This window comes from Zonotrichia albicollis, chromosome 22 (assembly GCF_047830755.1).
Source record: "Zonotrichia albicollis isolate bZonAlb1 chromosome 22, bZonAlb1.hap1, whole genome shotgun sequence".
Lineage (NCBI taxonomy): Eukaryota > Metazoa > Chordata > Aves > Passeriformes > Passerellidae > Zonotrichia > Zonotrichia albicollis.
In genome coordinates, this window is record NC_133840.1 from 669,489 (window position 1) to 693,483 (window position 23,995).

The window sequence follows — 23,995 nt, forward strand, 5'->3', positions numbered from 1 at the left end:
GCGGGGCGGGGCGGGGCGGGGCAGGGATGAGCTCCGGGCTCGCTAGAGGCGAGGGGAGTTTGGCAAGACTGCCCCAAAAATGGGGCCGCCACTGAAATCCACAACGTATTCTATCAAAAAACTTCCTTCTCTCTGCTAGCCCGCCTCTCCTGGAAATCCTGCTCTCTGTTACACTTCCCTGTGCCATCGCCACTACTGTTCCTGTCTCTGCTCCCGTGTCTTTCGCATCACTTATGCACCCTTAACTTTTGTTGTCTTTGTTTTACCTATTCATTAATGCTGTTCTCATCTAGTCTCTCTACCCCCCTTATTTCTCCTCCTCAAGTCCTTTTCTGCACCAGATGATACTCAGTATTATGCTGGAGCCAGCCTTCTGCTTAACTTCAGATAAAGCAGGAAGGTAATGGACTTTCTCAACAGAGTAGGTGTTTCTCCATGTGAGGAAAGCCACTTGTCTTTCTACCTAGGTACATTTTGTTTGAAATTGCAGCCATTCTGGTTTAAATTTTCAAAATAATTTTGTGCAAGGTAGAGCATAGAAAGCTTCAACCTTGGCAGTTGACAAGGAATATCCAGTATGATCTTGAACACTAATAAGAAAGCTCAAGCATTTTTTGGTAAAAGCTCTCTGAATGTGCTGCTTCTGATCAAGACCAGCAAACAAGTGACCTGTGCTGTTCTCCAGGTCTGTTCTTTGTGTGTGGTCTGTAGCACAGAGATGCACTGAATTTTGTATCATTTCAATAGTGATTAAAAACTCTCAGACTTAGTGGGATTAACAATGTATGGAAGCACAGCAGTTTCCTGAACTTTAAAAGTGGAGTGATCACACCCCTCTATGACTTTAATTGACTTTGGGTAGTGTGAGATGTAATATTTTGTTCAGTTACAAAAAGGATAATTGCATGTGTTTAAATCATTCTTACATGCCTGTTATTTAATTTATGGCTAGTTCAAGAGGGAAAGGACCATGGAGCTGGAAGGTACAGCTATGGCTTGTCTGGAGCTCCAGATGTCTGAGGTGCCAGCTGGGATATGGGAACATCAGACCAAAGGTATGGTAGATGTGAATTTTAGGGTTTGGAAAGTGATAGAGCATTCAATTTTTAGTAGGGTACAGATGGGGAACATGGTGAGGCAGGAGACTTCATGACTAAATATTTTGATAGTAGTGATTCAGCTGGAGGCATGAAAAGTCTGAAGGACTTTTTTACAAACTTAATCTGGTTTTCAAAGTAAAAAGGCTTTTAATAGAGTCAAAGATAACTTTATTTACTCAATATACAAGTAATTTTCCTGCTGGTGAGAAGATATGATGCTAACAACTATTTACTTCCTTGTAATAGTAACCCCAGTACCTCAGACATGTTTCTGTGATGACTGGACTGAAGAGTCCTTCAGCTGCAGAGCTGAGGCTTTTATCTTTTCAGGACATTATACAAATTCCATTCTCCAGCAGCATAATTTGAGACCAAAGATGTTATAGTAACCCAGATGTAGATGAGAACTCTGAAAGGGGTTTTGGGCAGACCTTCAGTACTTTTGACCTGTTCCAAAAATTTCTGCTCAGAAGTCATTTGACCCTGGAGTTGTCCAGATTTATCATTTACTGACCTGCCTGACCTGAGAGTTACACAGTGAGTTCCCTTCAGCAGTGTTTGAGCAGCTCTCTGCCTCTCTGCCCCCAGCCCTGCTGAGCCTGAGGAGCTGTTTCCTATTCCCTTGGTGCTGCTGTGCTGGCAATTACTGCCCACGGGGACAAAGGCAGCGTCCTCCCGGGTTCTGCTCTGGCAACTGGGGAGAAAATAGCAACTCCAAATTCACTGGTGCACCTGTGTTCCCATTTTCAGTCCTCCAGAATCTCTGACCATAAAGATGGTGGGTAAATGAGGCTGTGTTGTGTTCTGTAATTGTTTTTGAAGAGTTTAAAAAACTCATGATGCTCACAAGGCTGCTGACAGAGCGAGGGATAATGTGAGTAAAAGGAAACAAATGTATTCAAAGGCTTCAGTTTCTTTTACTGCAATGAGGAACCCATTTCTGTGCCAATTCTGGTAAGTGATGAGCCGTTGATAGGTGATTGCAGTAACCCCAAAACACTGCCAAAACCACTTTTGCAGCTAGTTCCAGTAGGATCTTGAGTCAATAACTTCTCCTGGATACTCCACAGTTAGGAGCTGAGTGAAGATAACAGTTCAAATGTTATGTGCGGGCAACTTTTGATTAAGGTAGTGAGGGTTTTGCTGGAAGCTTGTTATGCAAGGACAAGACAAACATTAGAACAAGGAAAGACTTGAAATGGGAGACTTCTGATTAATAGAGTGATATCATGCTTTACATTCTTGAAGTATAGAGAATTAATAATTTAAATCCCTTCACAGACTTACCATCATCCAGTCTAAGGCCAGAACCAACACTGGTGCTATACTTTCTGTTTTGTGTATTCACAGCCTTGGAAACCTAAAGCTGAAATTATGTGTGAATAATCTGTACATTACAAATATGAAAGCAACATGGCAAAAGATTGAGCAGTAGCAGTAGGTTGGTCAATGTATTTTGAGTGTTTAAGTCCACAGAGAAATGGTAAAGACCACTTTGGTTATGACCAGCCTTGGAGCCTCATGCAGAAGCTTCCTGTGTAGTGCAAATCTTTCCCTTTTATTTATTTTTGTAATTCATTTATTCATTTCAAGTTTTGGTACGGATGAGATTGTAAATTCCTGGTTTATGTAATATCCAGGATAGCATTCCACCCTTTATGTGGCCAGAGACAAATACACTTCTGATCACATTCTTGTGTCAGAAGTGTCACTGATTTCCATTCACACTCACCACCAAAGTCATTTGAGCCTGGTGGGTACTGAATAGAATATTTACAACCCAGGCCAGGCCTTGCTTAGCACCATTTGTCAGTAATGAAATATTCTTTAAATCATTCTTTAGCACTTTGTAAACTTCCTCACGTGGTGGGTTATGTCACAGGCATTGCTTTTTGTTTAGGGACACTTGAGCTTGAGGACTTGATGCTAAACAAAAATCTCTCCTCCGTGGTGTTTGGCTCATTTTCAAATGTCATAAGGAAGTAATCTTTACTGTGATGCTGTAAAGAAGAGGAATGCACGCTGTTTCTGGGAGAGACAAATAATATTCTATCTTTTTTAGAGGAAAGTTTCTTATTTGTAAAAGCTTTTAACGTGGCATTATAAATTGTGCCTTCATATAAAGTTTTGATAAGCTGCAAACTGAACAGGCAACAGATCTTTGAGTCCTAATACTCAATATCATAATATCTATTCATTGTGAGAGTCCCTGACCTTAAACTGTAAGAATGAGTCGTTAGAGCTTTATGCTCCACAGTGTCATGTCCCTCAGTGTCACCCCAAAGACAGAGATGGTTTGGGGTGAGCAGTGTCTTGGCCAGAGCAGTCTAAAGCAGGTCCCTGACCCACAGCACTGCTGGACACAGACCTGCACTGCCCACTTGGTCTGTCCCTTTGCTGCAGCATTGCCTGCTGCTCAGAGCTGATCTGCCTCTGCTGGAGCACGAGCCAGCTGGTGCATCTTTCAACTTTTGTATTATTTGATTAATTTATCTTATACTTCTGTCAGGCCAAGTTTTATGAAATAGTGTTAACTGAAGTATACACCAGTCATCAAGTACTCCTTTCAGCTTGTGATTAAGCAGGGCAGACACATTAACTTTAAAAAAACCCTGTTCTTTGAGGACTATTTTCTGTTTTCCTCATAATTGTGTTTGATAATTTAAAATAGGTTTTTAAAAGTTTAGAAGCAGAGGGAGGCATCTGTCACTTGCACCTTAGAGCTTAACAGTGTTTGTGTTTATCACTGGGGAGAGGTCCGTGGCATTGCTCACTGCACTTGTAGGGTCTGAGGAGGAAAGTTCTGGGACTGCTGTTTGCTGCCCTCACCTGTGGACACTGAACTTACCCCTTCTGTAGCTATCAACCTGGGTGACTTTTCCCCCAGAAGAATCTGCCTTCATATTCTGCATGAATCCATTCTGAAAAGGATTAATTTGATTTTTGTTTATTTAATCAGCAGCTTCTGAGCCAGCTTGGTTTGGGTGCTTCCAGAATCATTCAGGCAAAAGTCTTCCCAGCCCATGGAGTCCAAGCTGTGCCCAATCCCCACCTTGTGCCCAGCCCAGAGCATGTCCAGCCCTTCCTTGGACACCTCCAGGGATGGGCACTCCAAACTCCCCAAACCAGCCCCTGCCAATGCTTGACAACCCTTTCTGTGAAGAAACTCCTTCTGCTGTCCAACCTGAACCTCCCCTGGCACAGCTTGACGCTATATCACTGCCACATATAAAATATTTTCTTTCAGCTGCAGCTGCACAACTTCACACTGAGTGGCCTCATTACCTTTGGGCTTCCTTCTGCTGAGGTTCAGCATCATCTGTTTAAAAATCACTGCACTTAATATCTTTTTAGTGTTACACCTTATATTTTGCACCGTCTCTGGTATTCATTCTTGTTGAGAGGAGTTTAAAACTGCTGGTGTTTTGATTAATATTCTCCCCTTCTACAGAATGGATTTTGAGAGATGCAAAATTGACAATAAATTCTTGTGGCTGATGAGGTTGACTTATATTCTGCATTAAATAAAATCACACAAGATCTGGGATTTTCTCAGTCTTGCTTCAATTTCTTAGCAGTCATTTCATTTACAGAAAGTGGTCTGTGTCTCAACTAGTGTGAAACAAGGAACAAGGAAAACTGAAAACAAATGTCAAAGAGAACTTAGTCTGGAAAATATTGTGTCATGATGGTGGGCAGAGGCAAAGGTTGTATATTTTGGAGCCACCTTCCTTATACTGAATCAATCTGGGGAGTGACTTTTCATGCTTAAAAATAGAGTATTTTGGTTTCCACAACTGCAACTGCAAGGGCTGCTTTCTCTTTTATTTTCTGTTTTTCCCTCCCATTTTTAGAGGTCACAGAAATGGTGTGTTAAACCACAGTTTACAGTACGGAATGCAGACACCTGTTGAGCCTTGGAACTTTCTCTCCCCCAAGAGCTCTGTTGAGTTTGTCCTTTTCCTAGCTGGAAGTATCTCACAGAGTACATTGCAGCTTTCTGGCCAAGATTTCAAAAGTAATTCTCAGATTGCCTTTGAGGTGCTTAGCTCAGGAGACCTTTAAAAGGCACACAGCAGCTCTCAGGCAGGTTGAGACTCAGGGGACAAATAGCAGGAAATTGCTTATTCTCCACTGGCATGGCTCTGAGGTGGGAGGTACTGACATGGTAATGATCATTTTACAACTGTTTCAGAAACATGGTTTAAAAATACTGAGATCTCCAAATCCTGCTCCCAACTGACAGAATAGAGCCTGCAGGATGTCACAGTGACACTATGCCAGATCTGGTTATTTCTAATTGATTAAATGCAGTGAAAAGGCATCCAGGGTTTGTCATGAAATTTGAGATGGAGAGCCAGTCCCTGCCCTCTAACTTCATTATCCTCATAAGCAAAGGTGCAGATTCTATAGCTGGTAATTATACAAAGAATATACACAATACGAGTGGTATTTAGCATAAAAAGTAACTTGAATGCAATCCATGTCTGGTTGAGAGAGGAACAGAGCCACAAACCCTTTGATGTAACAATGAGGCTTTGAAAGGAATAGATTGGGTACAGTACTGAACCTATAATCTGCTCACTTTATTGCACTATATAGGGAGGGCCTTATTTATTTACTACATTAAAAGTGTTTTCGATATTATAAGTATCTGAAAGAAATCACAGCTCATAATGATGTAGTTTTGCTCCACAGAACTCTGGAACACTTGTAAGAACCTCTGGAATTCATAGGGACTGTCTGTTAAATGGGAGACACCAATCCTGCCTTCCTTCTCTATCAGATTCTGTCTTGGTCTGCACTAACAGAGGCAGTCTGGATATTGCTTATCAGGATGTTTACTTTCCATGCTCTTCTTGGGTTCTGAGCTGCAGCCACTGGAATCAAAGGCAAAGGCTGCCATGTACCCTCCATGGCTTCAGTAGTGTTCACCGTCTTAAAACATCTTGCACTCCCTGGAATCCTCAGAGTGGCCTGTGTTCAATCATGGTTACCAGAATTAAAAGTGAAACAGTTTTGTTTATTCAGTTTTACAAAACACAGTGTCTGCAGTTACCTGGGTGGACAAGTTCAAGAGGTGGGTGTGATGCTGAAGGCAAATATATTCTCCATAAATCAGCTTGGAATCTGGGCCCAAAGGCATCACTTTATGTGAGGGGAAGGTAGAAAGAATTCTGAAGTTTTTTGTCCAGTAATTAGTTGCTTTTTTTTCCTATGCTTATATGCTCTTTTGGAAAAATAAATATTAAAATTCTGCTGCTGCCTTTAGTGCTGAAGAACTGCCTTCCTTTTTTCTTGTTTTCAACTTTATCACTGTTAAATCCAGCAGTCTGTTTAAAAATGAGCTGAAGGTTTGATGGGCAGTGGTTTATACCCTGCTCATTTGTTTCTCTCACCAGTGGCCTGGGTCCTTCCTTCTCCATGGTGCACTCAACTTGCTGGTTAGTCAGGGATGGGGTGATGTGTCTCCTGCAGAATTATCATCCAGCTGGGTAAGAACTTATTACAAGACCCTACCAAAACCATGCACAAGCCCTCATTTCTCACATCCTTTTCAAAAGGTGGCAGAGACTTGAGAAGTCACCTTTTCTGCAATGGTCATTCTACCAAATCAAGACATTAACTGCGAGCATTTCTCTCTTCTGAATGTGGAGTCATCGCAGTCATCTGTCTTTCACACAAGCAGCTTTGCACTTCCATTAAAAACAAATGGCACTTCAAAAGCAAAAACATGGGAGAAAATCAGGATCAGAGATGTTACGGTGAACAAGGACTTTGACATTCATGGAAGAACAGAAACTATTGGTCCTCAAAAACACCACTAGGAAAAGGAGAGGTGTGTTCTTTGGGAGAATTCTCAGATTGCAATTAAGTCTTCGAAGCTGGTACACGAGAAGAAAGAAGGAAATGTCATGGTGATGTTCAGCTTGTACTGGTCAGAGAGGTCTCTTGAGCTGCCCAAGCCTAATGGACAGTGTTGTAAGTCACAGAAAATTCCCCTTTATTTTCCCTTCTGCCAGGTTTCAGATGACTAAATCAAAAGTAATCATCATAAAAACAAGGTGATGCAAGAACATGGTTTTGACCAAAAAAGGTGCTATTTCTGTCCTATAAATAATATACACATTCTACATCAGCTCCTCTTGCTTTGGAGGCTGTGGTCCCAATACCCCTCACTGCAAGAGTTGGGTGAAACATTTAGACTGAATGAAGTTATTGTTTTGCATCTTATCCGTTCAGAAATTAAGACAAAAATTGTTATGGCTAATAATAGCACCTGCTAATTAATCTATAACAATCCTTTGATGTGTGTACTAGGACAGTTTATTGTAGATTAACCCCTGTGACTTAACCCACTCCATAAAGCCATCACTTTCTAGAACTTGACCTTGTCAACACATATTCCTCCACATCTCTTTTTTATATTTTCAGTAAGTGACTTTTCAAGCTCCCAAGTGGGGTCCCCCATTCCAAATGCAGCTTCAAAGACCATCCTGTCTGTCACTGTGGCCAACAATGAGTTGTCTCAGTCAGCAGCATGTTTGTTCACTGAATGAAAACCAAGCTAAACGGTTCCTAGCCTGGAATTCCTATAAAAGGAGAGAAGGAAAAGCAGCACCATTGGAGTATCTGCATCCTTCACTGGTGAGCTGCTGAGTCCACTTTGGGCCTCCAGTGCACAGAGGGAGTTCAGTGGAGGTGTTTGGGGCTGGGACACGGTGCTGCCTCACGAGGAGAGGCTGGAGGAGCAGGGCTTGTTCAGCCAGGAGAAGAGGAGCAGCCTTCCAGTGGCTTTCAGGTCACTGAGGAGATGGAGCCAGGCGCTTTGCAGGGGTGGGAAGATGAGAACCAATTGAGCTGGACCTGCAGCTCCAAGTCAATGAAAACTGACTAAAAATACTCTGAAGAATGTGCCATGGAAATTGTCTTTTTCAGTAGGCGAAGGTAGATAGTTGCTGGAGAAGGAGCTGTAAGCTCACACCCTCTGGCACCACTTCCCTGTCAGGAACAGCGGAGGGGAAGCAATTTCACTCTCACGGAAAGTTTTGAAAATGTGACATAACTCATGCAGACACTGAAAGTCGTGCAGGCATAGGCAAGGCTGGCCCAACTGTAGTGCTTAGCAAGAAGTCCTTAAAAAAAACTAAGGTAGTAAAACAGTGTTTATAGATAAAGCAGAGCCATAAAATTACCTGAGAAAACCCCTGTCTCCATGCAGGAAACATGGAAAGCAGGTCAGCATGCTTTGGTTTTGTGTACACTAAGGTACACTGTCCAAAGTGTGACACCTGAATGTGCAGAAACAACTGAGTAGATAAAGGCAGGTGTAAGAAAAAGAGACTCAGAGGTCACCAATAAACAGAAGCGCATACATTTTACTGAAGTTGTTCCAACAGTGCTGTGTGTTCTGGAGTAAAACACCAAAGTTTTTAGATTCAGGACTCAAATTACTTCTATATTTCAATATTCTGTTCTTCATTTTGGCCCAGAAATGTATGGGCTGTTTTTCCAAAACCAGTATTTAAATCTCTTCTGTTACTTGTCCTTGGTTAGAGATTCTGCTGGCCTCAGCCAGTGCTCTGTGACTGAAATTGGAGTTTCTTCTTCAGACCATAATTTTGCTAAAGAAGACATTTGCAGCTTTGTAGTTCGCTGTTATTTTTAAATCATAAAACTCTTTTTGCACACAGTAATTTTTTTTCCTGTTCTGCTGTGAAAAGCATGGATTGCAGGAGCAGAAATACCAAACATTGTTCTATACTTTTTCCAGATCCACATGCCAGCTTTTCCTTATGCTCCCCACAGGGACATCTCAGTGTAGTGAAATGATGTCCGGGAGTGCAGGACACAGAGCCCAGCTTGTGACAGCCACATGCAGGACACCAAGGTTTAGGCCCAGTCAGCCGTTAATTGCTTTTGCTCATTTTGTGCTGTAATTTTGTCTTTGCTGCTGCAGCTGTGGCTGAGGATCTCAGGGGTGAGTCAGGAGTGTCAGCAATCACTTCTGCCCGAGCCAACGTGCAGCCAGGCACAACAAAGTCTGGCTATTGACTGCCTTTGGTCCTCCCTCACTTCCTCCTCCCTGGGAGTTTTGGAGAGGTGGCTGATGAGGGAATTCTGTTCTTTCTGCATGTCTGACTTTGGCCTAACTGACAGCGAGCAGACAGGAAGGGATGGGTTTACTGGCACATCTCTGCAAGTTTTGCACTCTCCTTAACTTTCGTTTTCGCCCTCAGATGGTCAGACTGAGAAATTTTCCACCCTGCCCTGCCATCATTTGACAGTCAATCTTCCACTGGAGAGCAGGACATGGTAAACAAAACATTGCACTTTCCACACTAAACTGGTGCTTTAAACATACCTTAAATTTGCAGAAACTGAAAAATAGTCCAGACTGGTCTGGGATCCTTCTTTTATTTGTATATTTTCAAGTGTCAAGGCCTGGATCTTTTATTCTGCTTTTGGTAGAGTTATTGTCCCCACTTTATCAGGAACATTTTGAAATAATAAAGAAGCCAATGAAGAAGGGGCTACAGTTAATGGTGAATATCTTAAAGTCCTTAAAGGAATAGTCAGCAATCAGAACACAAACAAACAAACAAACAAACAAACAAAAAAAAACCAGAGTTGCCATTGCAAAGTTTGGGGGAAGATTCAAACCAAACAAATTTTTTTGGAGCATGAAAAACCAAACCAGTGTAAAAGAAGATGACTTACAGTAGTCAATGAGAGGAGATATTTGGGAACAGCAATAGTTATTATTGTAATTAACTGTATCTTTGTCAGAAACCACCAGATGTGAGAATAGTTCTAACAAATCTGAGTGTTTGCTGGGGTTGCAGTACTGTATTTATTGTGCTGTCACATGCAGCATTGCTGCAAGAGACATCTTAGACAATAGTTACATTAGTTAGGGAAAGAGAGGTAGAAGGAGTTCACTGATAACCTGTGAAAAGCTGGGACAGCTGAACATCTCCCTGGCTTTCCATGAAGTTGGGAAGATCAGCCCTCCTTGTCATCAACTTTGCCTCAGTGTCCTGGTTCTTTGAAGACTCAAAATGCTCTGATCTCAGAGGAGCAACCATACAACCAGAGCCTGATTTGTAAATGTTTTCAGGAATATGCCTGCTTGAGCTCATGCAGAATCTTGCAGATAGGATGTATATTATAATATCAGACACAGAATGTGACTCACTTGGAAGGAGATTGCAGAGAGCTGATTGTTGAAGCTGCAAACCATCAGACACTCAGAAAGAAAACAAAATTTAAGTCAAGATGACAGCATTGAATAGGTCAAAGTCTGCTCTGAAAGGGCAGCTCTTTCATCAAAGTTAATGCAAGCAAAGCAACCAGTTTTTGCACTCTGATATGGCAGAGGAAGAAGTGTCTGTTCAAATGGGCAGAATTGCTTTTCTAAAGGAAAACCCTTCCAAGCCCTGTAGAATATTTGTAGAAAGAGTGCCCAGTGAGCTTGTTTGGTTAATCTCTGATCCACCTGAGGATTGAATGGTTCTCTGTTGTTCTTACTATACAGAAGGAGTTTTATTATTGATTTCAAGTGAGTAAAAAATCAGGTCCCATTTGAGCAACTGCAGTGATTAAGCAGTTCCCTGAATGGCTGTACCTGAGCCAATCCTTTTAACAATTATCCTAAGGAAAGATGTTTCTCCTCCTCTGGTTATCCCAAATCTGATTTTTCATATCCAATCCCTACATGACCTTTCCTAGATTTCAGCAGTTCCAAGCACAGGGAAATAAGGAGGGTGAATACCAAAAGCTTAGAATCCACTGAATTAAAATAAACTTCTAAGATATGTTCTTTCTTCCAGTACTAGACATTAACAGTCCCCATGTTCTATAGAAGAAAGAGGTTAATAAGAAGGGAAAGGATGAAAAGAGAATTTTTAAACCCTGTTACAAAGTAGCAAATGCAAAAGAAGGATGTAAATGCAGAATTTTCTGGCATGGCATTGAGTGGCACAGTTCTCACACATGGTTTTTGCCTGCTGATTACATCTGCCTGATGACTGGAATATTTTAAACAAAGGGATTCACCTGCTAATTCTGGTGAGAAGAAAGTCACCACATTAAAGAAAAATCCAACTGTGGAAATTCATGAGCAGTGGATGCTAAGCAGCACAGGCTTGATAAAGCCAAGCAGATGAATGCTCAGAAAACTCAGGTCTGTTTTTCAGGAGGCTCATCTCTAGCAATCCTGGATGGGATGCATTCAGGGGATCTCGTGCATGAACACGTGTGCATAGCACTTGTTTTGCCTCTAGAAATGCTTTACACAATCATCTAATATTCATTTTCAAATAGACAAGCTAGACACAGAGAGAAGAAAACACCTTGCCCAAGCTTGCCCAGTAAAAGAGTGACAGATGAGAAAAGAACACACATTTCCTCATTTCTCTGGCTGCCTTATGCCTCATTTCTGTAGATCTTTGGTCAGCAACTGTAAATCTTTCCCTAGTTATCAATGTACCTCATTTGATTTGCATTATTCAGCAGATTTATTAGTCATCTTTAATTTGTAAACAGTTTCCTTAGAAGAGCCGTAGATAATATCAGAAATAATTAAGGCAGGTCAAAATCCTTGTTGGGGCACTCTGGCAGCCGACTCTGGGCTGCAGGTGCCTGCCAGCCCTGGGAGCTGCTGCCAGCCCTGTCCCGAGGGGGTTCTGCCTCCAGACTGCAGGGAGAAGCCTGCTTCTCTAAAAGGTGCGTGTCTGCATGTTGTTTGGGACTGAAAATCAGCTCAGCAATCCCATCTTCCTCATCCAGCTGTCCCTCTGCTGTTCCCACACTCAGCATGGTGGGATGGTTTGTACTTCAGGAACTTGCAGTTTCCTTCCAGTATTTCCAATACTTTGGAAAGGCACCAAGGGAAAAATCTCACAGGCAGAACAGAGAGCTCTGGAGAGCAAGAAATTCTACAAATGCTCTATTGAGAAAGATCCTTTAAAACTTGATAAAAAGTAAGGAAGTATGTGGGTGAAACTTAAAATCCCTGTCCTTAGTTCTAAGCGCGTGGTTAAATGCATTCCTGGCCTGTACTGGAAAGCTCTACAGCTCTGTAACATTTCTCTAGAAGTTGCTCACTCGCTTCCTACAGCCACGTGTGGTGTACAAGAGGGTGCCTGGACACTGACCACACAGTGATAAAAGCTGTGAGAAGCCCTTCAGCATTTATTTCTTTTAATTGGAACGCTGTGTGCAAGGCTGCAAGCAGTGTTTGGTGTGATCCCCTGCCCTTTAAGGGATGCTGAGCTGCCTCCCTCCTCACGCGGGTTGTGTAACGCTGCTCACACAGCAGCACACACCCTGCACTTCTCCAATGGACAGGACTGGAATCAGGGGAATCCCCAATTGCACTACCCGTGTCCAGCCTTGCTCAGAGCTATTTTGCATAGATGCTCTGCACTATAAAATGCTTTTGCCTCCTGGGAGGGATGCAGAGCCTGAGAGCTGGAAGGCAAGGAGCTCTGAGAGAGGGAGGAGTCTCTCCTGGCAGGGCTGGGACAGCTCTCACAAAGCACGGTAAGCACCACCATGTCCAGGTGTTGTTCTGTCATTCATTTGCTGCCTCTCACAGGCAGTAATTTTATGGCAAACTGTATCTTTTTTCCTCTGTTAGGAGCAAAGTGTCAGACTCGGTCTCCTGCTCCAGTTCCAAGCTGTCCAGCTGCTCTGAAAACTTTGTCCCTCCTTTCTGCTGATTTAAAGGTTTGTGCATGTAACTGGTAACCCTGACAGTGCAACCCACAGAACCCCACGAGGCTGGACACAAAGCAGCTTCTTGCTCTGAGTGCCAGTGAAGGGAAATGTGAGTCTGCTCTCTTTCTTTATGTTTTTTCTTCTTGTTTTTTTCTTTTTGCTATTATCTTTCTTTTTTCCTGTTATTATTTTTCATCTTTTCCCTCCTTATCCTCCTTTTCCTCCTTCTCCTCCTTTTTCTCCCTGTATGTTTGTTTGAGGTTCCCCCTTTTTCCCTTTTTTTCTTTCTTTCCTTCTTTGTTTGTTTCTTTATTTTCTTCCCCCTCTCCATTTCTTCTCTCTTTTCCCCCTGTACTTTACAAAATTGGCACCTCACTACATTTTTTATTACAGAAAAATAATTTAGATTTTTTTTTTTCCTATTTTGTAACCACAGAGAAATTCTTATTACACATTATTTCTGTCACCTGGCATAGCAAACAATCCTAACACCTTGCAGTTTCTGCACACTGTTGGATGGATTTCTCTTCTTGAGTGACTTTATAGCAGACAGTATCTTCTGCTGTCCAGCATAAGTTTAACTTTTACTGTAAAAGTAATATAAATATCAAAATAAGACATAATTTACAAAAGGAATATGTGACAATGTTATTTTCTCCCTTTGTCTGTAACTTCTTGGAAGCAGCAGGTTTTGATTTCTGTTATGAACCAGATTCATATGCTGGGGCTAATTCCCTCTAACCCTGCAATTTACCAGCATGATCTTTCTCTTCTGTCACACCTTCCCTAGCACAAAATCCATCTTATGTTCAGAAATGAGCAGAAAATATATGTTAGAATGAATAGCATAAACTTTGTACACCCTTATGTAAATGCTGTGTGTTACATTGAAATAAGTGCTACAGATCTTAGACACTACAGACTTCAGCCTCTCAGAATCCTGTTTGGCAGGTGAATACACTGCAAAATGGTTAGGTTCATATATGAGCAAGATTTTTTCATTAATGTGTGAAGAACACAGCAACACTTCGCATCCCTTTGCTAAGCTTGTGGTCTGCTCTGACACAAATATTTGCTGCTTTACACGACTGGGGGTCATCTGAAGTTCTCTTGCCAGTGTTTTAGATTAGTACATGGCTGCACATTACACTGGCAATGTGTTAGTTTTAGGATCACTATCCTAAGAATTGAGCAATTTTCATTTTAAACACAGGATGTTAGATCAGATCAGTTAGGCCAGCGAGTTTCTGAAAGATGCTAAAGGGAGTTGCCCTCTTGGGTAAAAACTGACCTTGTTGGTTTTTCTTTGTCCTTAGAAGTGTTCCCACATCACACAAAACAAGGTTTCAGCACAGTGAAGTAAAACCACCAAAAAAACCCATACGAAATGCTGTGCCCGTGGCAGTTTGTGTTCAAATCTCGTGCTGCCAGGAGCCAGTACCCCAGGGAGAAGGATATCAACAACAACGTGGAGAAAAATAGGAAGATCCATGGGTAAGATCCTGGTTTTAATGGTTTCCCAGTTTATCTTTGATTTGAAAAGGGAAGATATTAAGTGGTTTGGGTCCTGGAGAAACCTGTAATGTGTTTCCAAAATACTGATATTAACCAAAGAACTGTGGGTCTCTGGATGATGTAACTTGGTAATGAACATTAAACACTTGTGTCAAACAGTCATTGAGGATGTAAATCATCTTGCTTTGTCTTTCAAAAGTAGTCTTAAATTTATTTGGTGTGCTAACATGGTTTCATGTATTCTAAGTCTCAGGAGGTGTGTATGCTACAAAAATAGCAAAGTGATTATTTATACTGTAATTAAGTTGGTGAAGTAGTTCTGTGATGCAGTTCATACCCAACACTTGCATACAAAAAGTTGCACATGCATCTTAAATTTCTCAGTCTTCAGGGCGTTACTTATTTCAGGTTTCATACCCTCCCTTCCTTCCTTTCCTTCCACACAGTTTTCTGGGAAGGGGGTACTGTGGCTTTTCTGCTGATTGCTGCCCACTGCCACTGCTGGGCTGTGGGCTCAGTGCATATTTCAGAGACAGCACTGAGCAGCTCCTGCCGATGCTGAAACAAAGCCTGACATAAAGAACGCTGCCTTGTGCTGACTTTTCTTTGTCTTTATTGAAGCTCAGAAAAGGATGATGCCAAATTGCAGAATCCCAGCAAGAAGCAGATGGAGAGGCTGCCTGTCATAACTTCAGCAAAGCCCAGCGAGGGAGGAGAGGTCTGTTCCCAGCATCATTGTTTGATGATAACAGTTCACATGAGTGGTGCTTGCTGCTCTCAACTGCTCCACGCTCTCCTGAGAGGTCTGACTGTGGTTGCAGGAGGTTGGGACTGCTGGGACATCTTTGGGTGAAAGCTCTTTCCTGCAAAAACAGAGCATTGATAAGACTCGAAGGAAGACGTGACCCCACAGGGACTGGGATGCTGATTCCTTTATATACCTTTGCAAACCTTTGGTAACAAACCTGTCCTGTCTCTAAACTTGGTTCGTTGTTCTTCTGAGACTGTGACTATAATGCTCAAAGATACTCAGAGGACTTACTGAAATTATAAAGGTATTTGCAATGGCAGACCCTGTTTGATTACTACAAAAATACTTTTTTCCCTCATTTCATATCAAACTGTAGATTAGCTCAGTAGTTTTGTAGTCAAATAATCACGTTCAAGCAGATCACATTTATATCTAGTTTCTTGAATATAAACTGAAATATTTTGATGTTAACATTAAATCTAAAATGAAACTGAAAGGTATTCAATAGGTCTGAAGCCAGTATGCATTTTTATCTGTTCTCTGCCCAGAATCTCCCTCCAAATGACATCAAAGTTTCAAATCAAATATCAGGATGTCCAAGACATGTAAGAGTAAGAAACTTGGAAAATGGATCCAGCTTTCTTGACACACTACACCTGACTGCAAAAGAGGTAAAATATGGAAATATGAACAGGGAGCTTTCATAAATTTTAAAATACACAGAGTGCAATATTGTTTTTTGACATTTGATTGTTTTTCAGGTTATCAATTGCCAAACCAAAGCCTGCCAAGGGTCACTCATGACCCCAAAGGGCCTGGTGAGAGGTACCAGAGATGGGCCAGTTCCACCAGAGGATCTTTTACCTCAGGCAAGAGATTTCCTCGAGCAATATTACAGTTCATTTAAAGAGTAAGTCAACTTGATTTTTGGGTATAAAATCCTCTACCTGCCTCTCTGTGAGCCTCCAGGGGCGTTTGGTTTCTTCACAGCTCTTGGTAACTGTCCTGTTACATAGCATGCATTCAAAAATACATAAGGACTGTTAAAAATGCCAGATAAAACTGTCATTGCACTTCATGTGCTCCATCTGTCAATCCCAGATCTTGGGAACACAGAGAAGGACTCTGGACCATGCACTGCTCAGCTCCATCCCTTTGGAGTATGCTACATTCCAGTACATTGAGGATCTCTGCCAGCATTATCTTCTGTTTTCTTGGGATTAGCTGCACTCAGATCAGTCTCAGTGTGGATAATGCCTTTTGTTTGTGCTGTTCCAAGTATCTTTTCTCTGTGTTCCCCCCAAGGCTTTAGGCAAAGATTGGAAGGCCAGTGTTGCTTCTCAGCCTTGCTCTGTGCTATCGGCGTAGGCTCAGTGAGCATCCCGAGAGGGGTTTGTGTTTTCACAAACACGGCCATGGGGCAGAGGCATCTTGTTGCAGGAAATGCTGGAACAGCTGGTTGATGTCCAAGGGCTTGCAGTGACATTCCACATGATGAGCTTTCAAGTAACAGTTCAGTGTTTGCTCATCCCATTAGAAAACATTATCAAACTGTCAGAGGGACTCAGCCACATAATGGCCACTTCTTTAGTCACTTTGAACTCCTTTCAAATCTTTCTTCCCTCTGAATCTTTCTGAAAGTCCCTTTCTTACACACAGGCTGTCCTCACCAGCCTATTGCATTTGCATATCCCTGTGTCTCTGCTCATGCCTGTTTGATCACATTGATTTACACTATCTCATATGCTTGCCCTTGATCTTTCATCTTGCAGAAAATGTGAAAACTCTCAGACAGTGCAGGCTATTTTCATTCTGTCTGTAAGACAACAAAACAATTTTTGTCTCTGCTGTAATAAATATTTTCTAATGTTTTGACTTCACTCTCTGTTATCAAACTCAGGAATTTTAGAGCTGGTTTCCCTGACAAAGGAATTGCTCAGCACTTCCCTTTAGGAATGAAAATCCTACTTGCTTTACTCAGAAGAGCTGTGGCCTTGTAAACACAATGGATCTTTGAGATCTCAGCCTACATATGCCCTGAAACTCACCTGTTTTCTGGTTTTATTTCCTTGTGATTTTTTTCAAATTTGTCTAGAAAATCCAAATTTAAACCAAAAACTTACACAGAATAGCTTGTGGCCAATCCGTGCATGTATTGGGTGGTGAAAGGATTGTACCACTACTAAAATTTCTAGTATGTTAGTTTCTTTATGGGGCCAATAAGCTTTGTCCTTGCACTCCATAAGGACAAGTTTTAAATTGTGAAGCCAAAATATAATGTCTGCACTTTGAATGAAATTTTCATTGTTTCTTTTCATGGCTGTTTCCTGTTCAAAAGGCCAAAAATCAAAGAACAGCTGGGCCGGCTGGAAGCAGTGACCAAGGAGATAGAAAGAACAGGAACCTACCACCTGACCAAGGATGAGCTGACCTTTGCTGCCAAGCAGGCCTGGAGGAATGCACCCAGGTGCATCGGGAGAATCCAGTGGTCCAACCTGCAGGTGAGCTGTGGATCTACACCTGAGCTGCAGCCAAATAGTCCTCTGTGACTCAGAAGAATGGCCTTGCCCTTGCTAGAACATGTCACTCTTTCAATTGATCAGGACTCCCTCCTGTCCATATCAGGAGATTGGTTTCTTTGTAGTTCTCTGCTGCTTGGCTGAATGAAAATGTGTAGCAGTGTGAGTGTGGGAACCAGGTGTGTCATGGAACCTGGTATATGTTAGGTTCTTGGTGGATTGTTATGGGTGAAAATTATGCATATAAGAACTAAAAAAAATGAACCTTTGCTGGTGGAGCCACAGTCTTTCCATTCCTTAAGTGCATAGGAAAAATAACAACTTTGCATAACTGTTTCAAAATTAGTCTTCTTTACATTTCTGTTGGAAACACACAGGTGTTTGATGCACGGGACTGTAAAACAGCCAAGGAAATGTTTGAGCATATTTGTCATCATATTCAGTATGCCACAAACAATGGCAATATAAGGTAGGTGTCTCATTTTAATTTTAAACAACAACAATTTTAATTTAGACAACAAAAATCATATCCAGAACTGGCATCAAAAACCATGAAATAGTTTATCTAAACAATTTTGACAACTTGTTTCTGCTCTTAATTTTCCTGGTACTTAAATTTTCCTCTCATGTGTTCCATCAACCATCTTGAAAATTTATAACTTTCATGGCTGATATTACAAAATCTTTTGCAGTTCCTTGGGAAAAGAGATGAAGATTTGGGGAAGTGGGTAAAGAGGACAAATTATTTTATTTCTACTGATGTTCATTTTAGAAATGCAGAACATTTTCTGCTGGTCCCAGTTTCTGTGTGGAGAGTGAGGATGTGTTTGTGTGTCGCGGGCAGGTCGGCCATCACGGTGTTCCCGCCGCGGACGGACGGGCAGCACGATTTCCGCGTGTGGAACAGCCAGCTGATCCGCTACGCTGGCTACCCCATGCCAGATGGCTCCGTCCTGGGGGACCCTGCCACTGTGGAGTTCACTCAGGTACAGCTCCAAACCCACCACCACAGCTGCTTCCTGTCTTGGCTAACCCGCCTCCCTGGGGCTCCCTCCTCACACCTTTATGCAGAGTGGTGGGAGGTGAGGAGTGAAGGGGATGTTCTGCCCCACAAGTTCCAGGTGCAGGCTGGAACAACAATTCCCTACAGTTCTGATACACAAGTGCTGCCCTCCATCTCAGAACAGGGTGAGCTAATATTGTCAGGGGACACAAGCAGGCACACAACCAGCACTTCATCAGCATGGCTCAACATTATTTGAATCGCAAAGAGAACCTTTTTCACTTAGAATTTACTTCAGCAGTTTTCAGAGGGTTAAAATTCTTTTGTCTTCAGATCTGGAGGGGAAACCTGAAAAGAACACAAAATGTGCTTTCTGCATTTGCAGTTGTGCATCGAGCTTGGGTGGAAGCCGAAATATGGCCGCTTTGATGTACTTCCACTTGTTCTCCAAGCAAATGGCCAAGACCCAGAAATATTTGAATTACCTCCAGAAATTGTCCTCCAAGTGCCAATGGAGCATCCAAAGTAAGCACACAGGATTTAGATAATTGCATTTTTGCCTCTGCCTCACCTTGGCAGGTTATTGGGCTGTGCCTGTGGCAGTTGTTTTATGAGTTCTTTGTCAGGATGAAACGATGGTAAATCATCCTGAAAGATAAAATGCCTGTTAGAACAATGAAATGAGATTTAAATTAAGGAAGCAAATGACCATTTTGTTGGAAAACTTTTCTCCCAATCTACACTTCAATTATATTCAGAATTTGAAAAATCCTAATTTCTTATGCTTGTGTAATACACATGTAACACTGCACTCATAACAGAGTTTATTGCCTTTCTCTCATTGCTTTTTTCTTCCTGTTTGTTTTGGGACTGGCCTGCAGGCTGCAGAACTCTGTAATATGGTTCTGCAGTTGCTGTAGTAGGTGATTCCCAAATACTGCAATAAAAACTGCAGTGAGTTTCAGCAGACCCTGGCCCAGGGGTTCCTCCTCGAACTGGTACTATTTATCTTCCTGGGCTCTTCTGGTTTTCGAGAAAAAGACACACAAATAACTCCAGCTGCTTGTTGGGCAGGTACGAGTGGTTTAAGGATCTGGAGCTGAGGTGGTACGCGCTGCCTGCGGTGGCCAGCATGCTGCTGGAGGCGGGAGGGCTGGAGTTCACTGCGTGCCCCTTCAACGGCTGGTACATGGGCACCGAGATCGGCGTGCGCGACTTCTGCGACGCGCAGCGCTACAACGTCCTGAAGGTGACTCTGCAGGGAGCTGGGCTGCCTGCAGGGAGGGAAGGGGCAGGAAGTTTTGGAAAAGAGACACTACCAGTGTTCACTGGGGTGGGAGACAACCACTTCCTGCTTTGTGAGGCTGGAACATCCTCAAGAACCAGAACTCCAAAATTCCAGTTTACCTTTAATCTCAGGTTTCTGCTGCCATCGCTTTCCCCAGCATGAGACTGACTCTTTCCCCTTCTTCTTCTGCACAACTTTTTCTTGATACAAAGCTGATGAGGTTGAGAAATCATGGGGTCTCAGTTCCATATAGTAAATTTGCTTTTCCCTTTTGTCTCTCTATTACATGTAGGAGGTAGGAAGGAGAATGGGACTGGAAACAAACAAACTGTCATCATTGTGGAAGGACCGAGCTGTTGTAGAGATCAATGTGGCTGTGCTTCACAGCTTCCAGGTAAGTCACTGAGTGTGGGATCTGGACAGACACTGAGCACTCACTGTCCCCCCTTCCTCTCACTCAGTGGAGATGGCATTTTGATTCCAATAGAGTTATTCTTGATTTTCACACGAGAAAGTGGAGGAATCCATATTTCCTCACAGGTAAAGGCAGAAGAGAAAGAAGCAAAGAAAGTTAAGGGAAAGATTTTCCATCCTTTTAACACATTTATCTATGTTTCAAAACCTAGGTAAAGCCATTGGATTAATATATTTTATTTTTAATTCAAGTTTAACGTATCATGACAATATGAAATGTGGGTAAAAGTGAGTCAGAGGCTTTGCAATATGCACTCCCAGTGCTGCAGAGGTAAAATGCTGATGTTAAAGAAAAGATCTAAGAGTTCTTAATCAAAGGCCCGCGCCTCAATCTGTATCTTTAGAGTAACTGCTGATAGTATTTATTTCCCATAAATACTCCCTTTACTCTGAGTAAAGTCCTTGAAATATTGACCAAAGCAAGAAGATTACTTTAGCTACCCCGGGTAGAAGGGCAGAATAGGGTTTTTAATGCATGTTTTCCTTTGTGCCATTGTTCTAGAAACAGAACGTGACCATCATGGATCACCACTCTGCCTCCGAGTCCTTCCTGAAGTACATGCAGAGCGAGTACCGCGCGCGGGGCGGCTGCCCGGCCGACTGGGTGTGGATCGTGCCTCCCATGTCAGGCAGCATAACCCCCGTCTTCCACCAAGAGATGTTGAACTATGTCCTCACTCCCTTCTATTACTACCAGGTACACATCATCAAAAAGAAAAACCGACCCTAGCAGACAGCCTCAGCAGTGCAGATGTGATATGGGACGTGAGGGAGTCTGGGTGCCAAGCCCTGGTTCATGAAAGGTCACTAGACAGATTCAGAAGTAGCAGACAGGAGCTGTTTTACATGGGAGGTGCTGTTAGTTCTGTCGAATTCTCTGGCTTTAAGTAAAATGCAGTTTAATGCAATAGAGAACTGATACCATATTTTTACTCAGTGGATTGTATATACAGGTTCTATTTGATCTGGCCCCTTAACGTTACACAAATTGTTTATTTACCATTTTGCATTCCTTCCCTAAAGCATGACTTCTTTTTCTTTAAAGGTGGATGCATGGAAAACACATGTGTGGCATGATGAGACCCGGAGGCCAAGGAAAAAAGAAATAAAGTTTAGCATCTTGGCAAAGTAAGCTGTTCAAATAAGATTCTTCGTGCTTTGCCCAACTATTCTATTCTTGTAATGTTTGTGCTCTACTTCTTTAAAAAACATTTTTATAGTAAGGACCACTTGAGTGGTTTGAATCATAGCCTTACCTGTCCACCCTGAGGTAACATTCCTGTCTAAGGCTCTTGCTCAGCTTCTGAACGATCTTCCAAAGAAAAGCCATACTCCAGCTCCGTCTTTCCTAGCTTGTTTGTGAATCAACCTGAATTAGCGTAGCTCCATGGAAAGTTGTGTGCGATTGTTCTTCCCCAGGGCTGTGCTCTTTGCATCCTCGCTCATGCGAGGGGCGGTGGCCACCAGGGCCAAGGTCACCGTCATCTACGCGACAGAGACGGGCAAGTCGGAGACCCTCGCCAACCACCTGTGCAGCCTGTTCAGCTGTGCCTTCAGCACCAAGGTGAGCAGTACAAACCAGACACACCTCCTGGAGACAGGAGTTTGGCTTCTGCAGGCTTTTCCATTCTCCAGTCCTGTGTTTGGAATGTTCAGTAAATACAAGATGGACTAGAACTTTGATTTTGTATTCATTTAGCATAATGCTGTGTGAGTTTGGTCAGCGGTCATCTGAGCTATCTAAGGCTAGTTCTTATGTCTGCTAGCGATGTCTCATGAGCTTTATTCCTTCTAGATCCTGTGCATGGATGAGTACAATATTTGTGACCTGGAAAACGAAACACTGCTTTTAGTGGTTACTAGCACTTTTGGAAATGGAGATTCTCCAGGTAACGGAAAGGTAATGTTCACCTCAGAAGTGTGTATGAGACTCAGCTCAAAGGCCAAAGACAAGCCTTTCTTTTATCTCATGTCCTTCAGTAAGATATGGATCAGGTTTCAGATCAAAGTATTCTGTCTTAAATCAGAGTATTTTTCTAACCTTAAGTATTTTATGTATTTTTCTGCAGGCCTTGAAAGACTCCTTGCTCAGACTGAAACTGCTGAGAAATAAAATTAGGTAAAAATACCTTGTTGTTTGGTTTGCATGTGATTGAGTCCTTTAGCACTCCACAGACCACAGCAATCTTCTTTTCATCTCCTGCAGGTATGCTGTGTTTGGTCTGGGGTCCAGCATGTACCCAGAGTTCTGTGCCTTTGCTCACACCATTGACCAAAAACTGGCCCAGCTCGGGGCTTCCCAGCTCACTGCAGTGGGTGAAGGGGATGAGCTCAATGGGCAAGAAGAGGCATTCCGCAGCTGGGCAGTCAGTGCTTTCAAGGTGAATATAGAAATACAGCTCACATTCTACCCACTCATCCATTCACTTTAGTTCCCATAAAAATGAGAGAAAATGAAGGAAACCAAACATCTGAATTTAGATCTGAATTTGGAACTCCCCTCTTCTCTACTGCTCACCTAACAAGGAGAGGGAACGGGGTCCTTTTTTTTATTATTTTTAATATCCACACAAATTTGTGTGAACGCTTTTGGATAATGGAATGCTCAGTATGAACAAATTTGGCATCAAACATATTTTAAAGTAGATCCTTTTTGGCTATACTGTTATAGAAGTGCAACCTTACTGAACTCACTGAACCCACATACCAGAGGCACTAAAAACCAGCAATCTGTGAAACTGATAGCTCCTTATTAGGATTATGACAACGCTAAGAATAGTTTTTTTACTGTGGATAGCCTTTATTTTTGTGGGTTTTTTATCTAGGCTGCCTGTGACATTTTTAACATCCGTGGGAGACACAGTATTCAGTTGCCTGAGATCTACACCTCTGAGGAAAGCTGGGACCCTGCCAGTTACAGAGTAGTGCATGACTCCCAGCCCATGGACCTGGCTAAAGGTATTGCTCCCACCTTGCCCTCCCTGTGCCTTTGCTGCTTCAGAGGGGCTCACTGTGAAGGCTTCTCAGAAGTGCTCTTGGCCCTGCTGGATGCTAGAATGCATATAATGAAGTACATGGTCAGATTTAAAAAGACACTGGTTTACATTGTGTAAGTTATCTTTTCCAGCACAGTAACACTGGAACTATCACACATTTGTACAGCCCAGAGGAACAAAAGCTGAGATGAACTGCTTTTAGTCAGGGAATGGGGCACACATAACTGAAGGTGGTTGGTCACCTTCTAGGGCAAGCATGGTTCAGTTCTCCTCTGCATATTATTTGAAGGCATTTTAAACAAACATAATCACAAGGTTACCAAGAGTCATATCTTATTTTCTCACCAGCTCTTGCAAACATTCATTCCAAGGATGTAATTCCCATGAAGCTGAAATTCAGGCAGAATCTTCAAAGTTCGAAGTCCAGGTATGCCACCTCATTCTTTTGAATATTGCAATACTACATTTTACTAAAATCTTAAACATCTGAAGTGCCTGGTTGTAAACATCTTCTCCCTGCAGTTGTTACAAAAGATATTGGATTTTTGTACTGTCCTTAGTAGAAGCATGTGAGCAGTCTACAGTGGGACAGCCCTTCCACTGGCTGATTCCAGGCATGTTTATT

The 23,995-nt window shown here is 42.4% G+C and overlaps 1 protein-coding gene across 2 annotated transcripts in view; it reads left to right on the forward strand.

Annotated features, from left to right (window-relative positions):
* The first annotated feature begins 35 nt into the window (after window positions 1-35).
* The window catches only part of NOS2 (nitric oxide synthase 2), a 32,329-nt gene continuing 8,369 nt past the window's right edge, over window positions 36-23,995 (forward strand). Inside the window, exons 1-20 of one of the 2 annotated variants that reach the window (XM_074556982.1) lie at window positions 36-400; window positions 953-12,933; window positions 14,141-14,318; window positions 14,961-15,057; window positions 15,639-15,761; window positions 15,852-16,000; window positions 17,429-17,591; window positions 17,987-18,078; window positions 18,454-18,595; window positions 18,998-19,137; window positions 19,687-19,861; window positions 20,193-20,294; window positions 20,877-21,071; window positions 21,420-21,502; window positions 21,794-21,938; window positions 22,170-22,274; window positions 22,444-22,493; window positions 22,581-22,755; window positions 23,200-23,332; window positions 23,719-23,797. In XM_074556982.1, coding sequence (XP_074413083.1) covers window positions 14,212-14,318; window positions 14,961-15,057; window positions 15,639-15,761; window positions 15,852-16,000; window positions 17,429-17,591; window positions 17,987-18,078; window positions 18,454-18,595; window positions 18,998-19,137; window positions 19,687-19,861; window positions 20,193-20,294; window positions 20,877-21,071; window positions 21,420-21,502; window positions 21,794-21,938; window positions 22,170-22,274; window positions 22,444-22,493; window positions 22,581-22,755; window positions 23,200-23,332; window positions 23,719-23,797 — 2,255 coding nt within the window. In that variant the 5' untranslated portion in view covers window positions 36-400; window positions 953-12,933; window positions 14,141-14,211. Of the gene's footprint in view, window positions 12,934-14,140; window positions 14,319-14,960; window positions 15,058-15,638; window positions 15,762-15,851; window positions 16,001-17,428; window positions 17,592-17,986; window positions 18,079-18,453; window positions 18,596-18,997; window positions 19,138-19,686; window positions 19,862-20,192; window positions 20,295-20,876; window positions 21,072-21,419; window positions 21,503-21,793; window positions 21,939-22,169; window positions 22,275-22,443; window positions 22,494-22,580; window positions 22,756-23,199; window positions 23,333-23,718; window positions 23,798-23,995 lie in introns of both variants that reach the window. The other variant, XM_074556981.1, reaches the window with a different exon arrangement.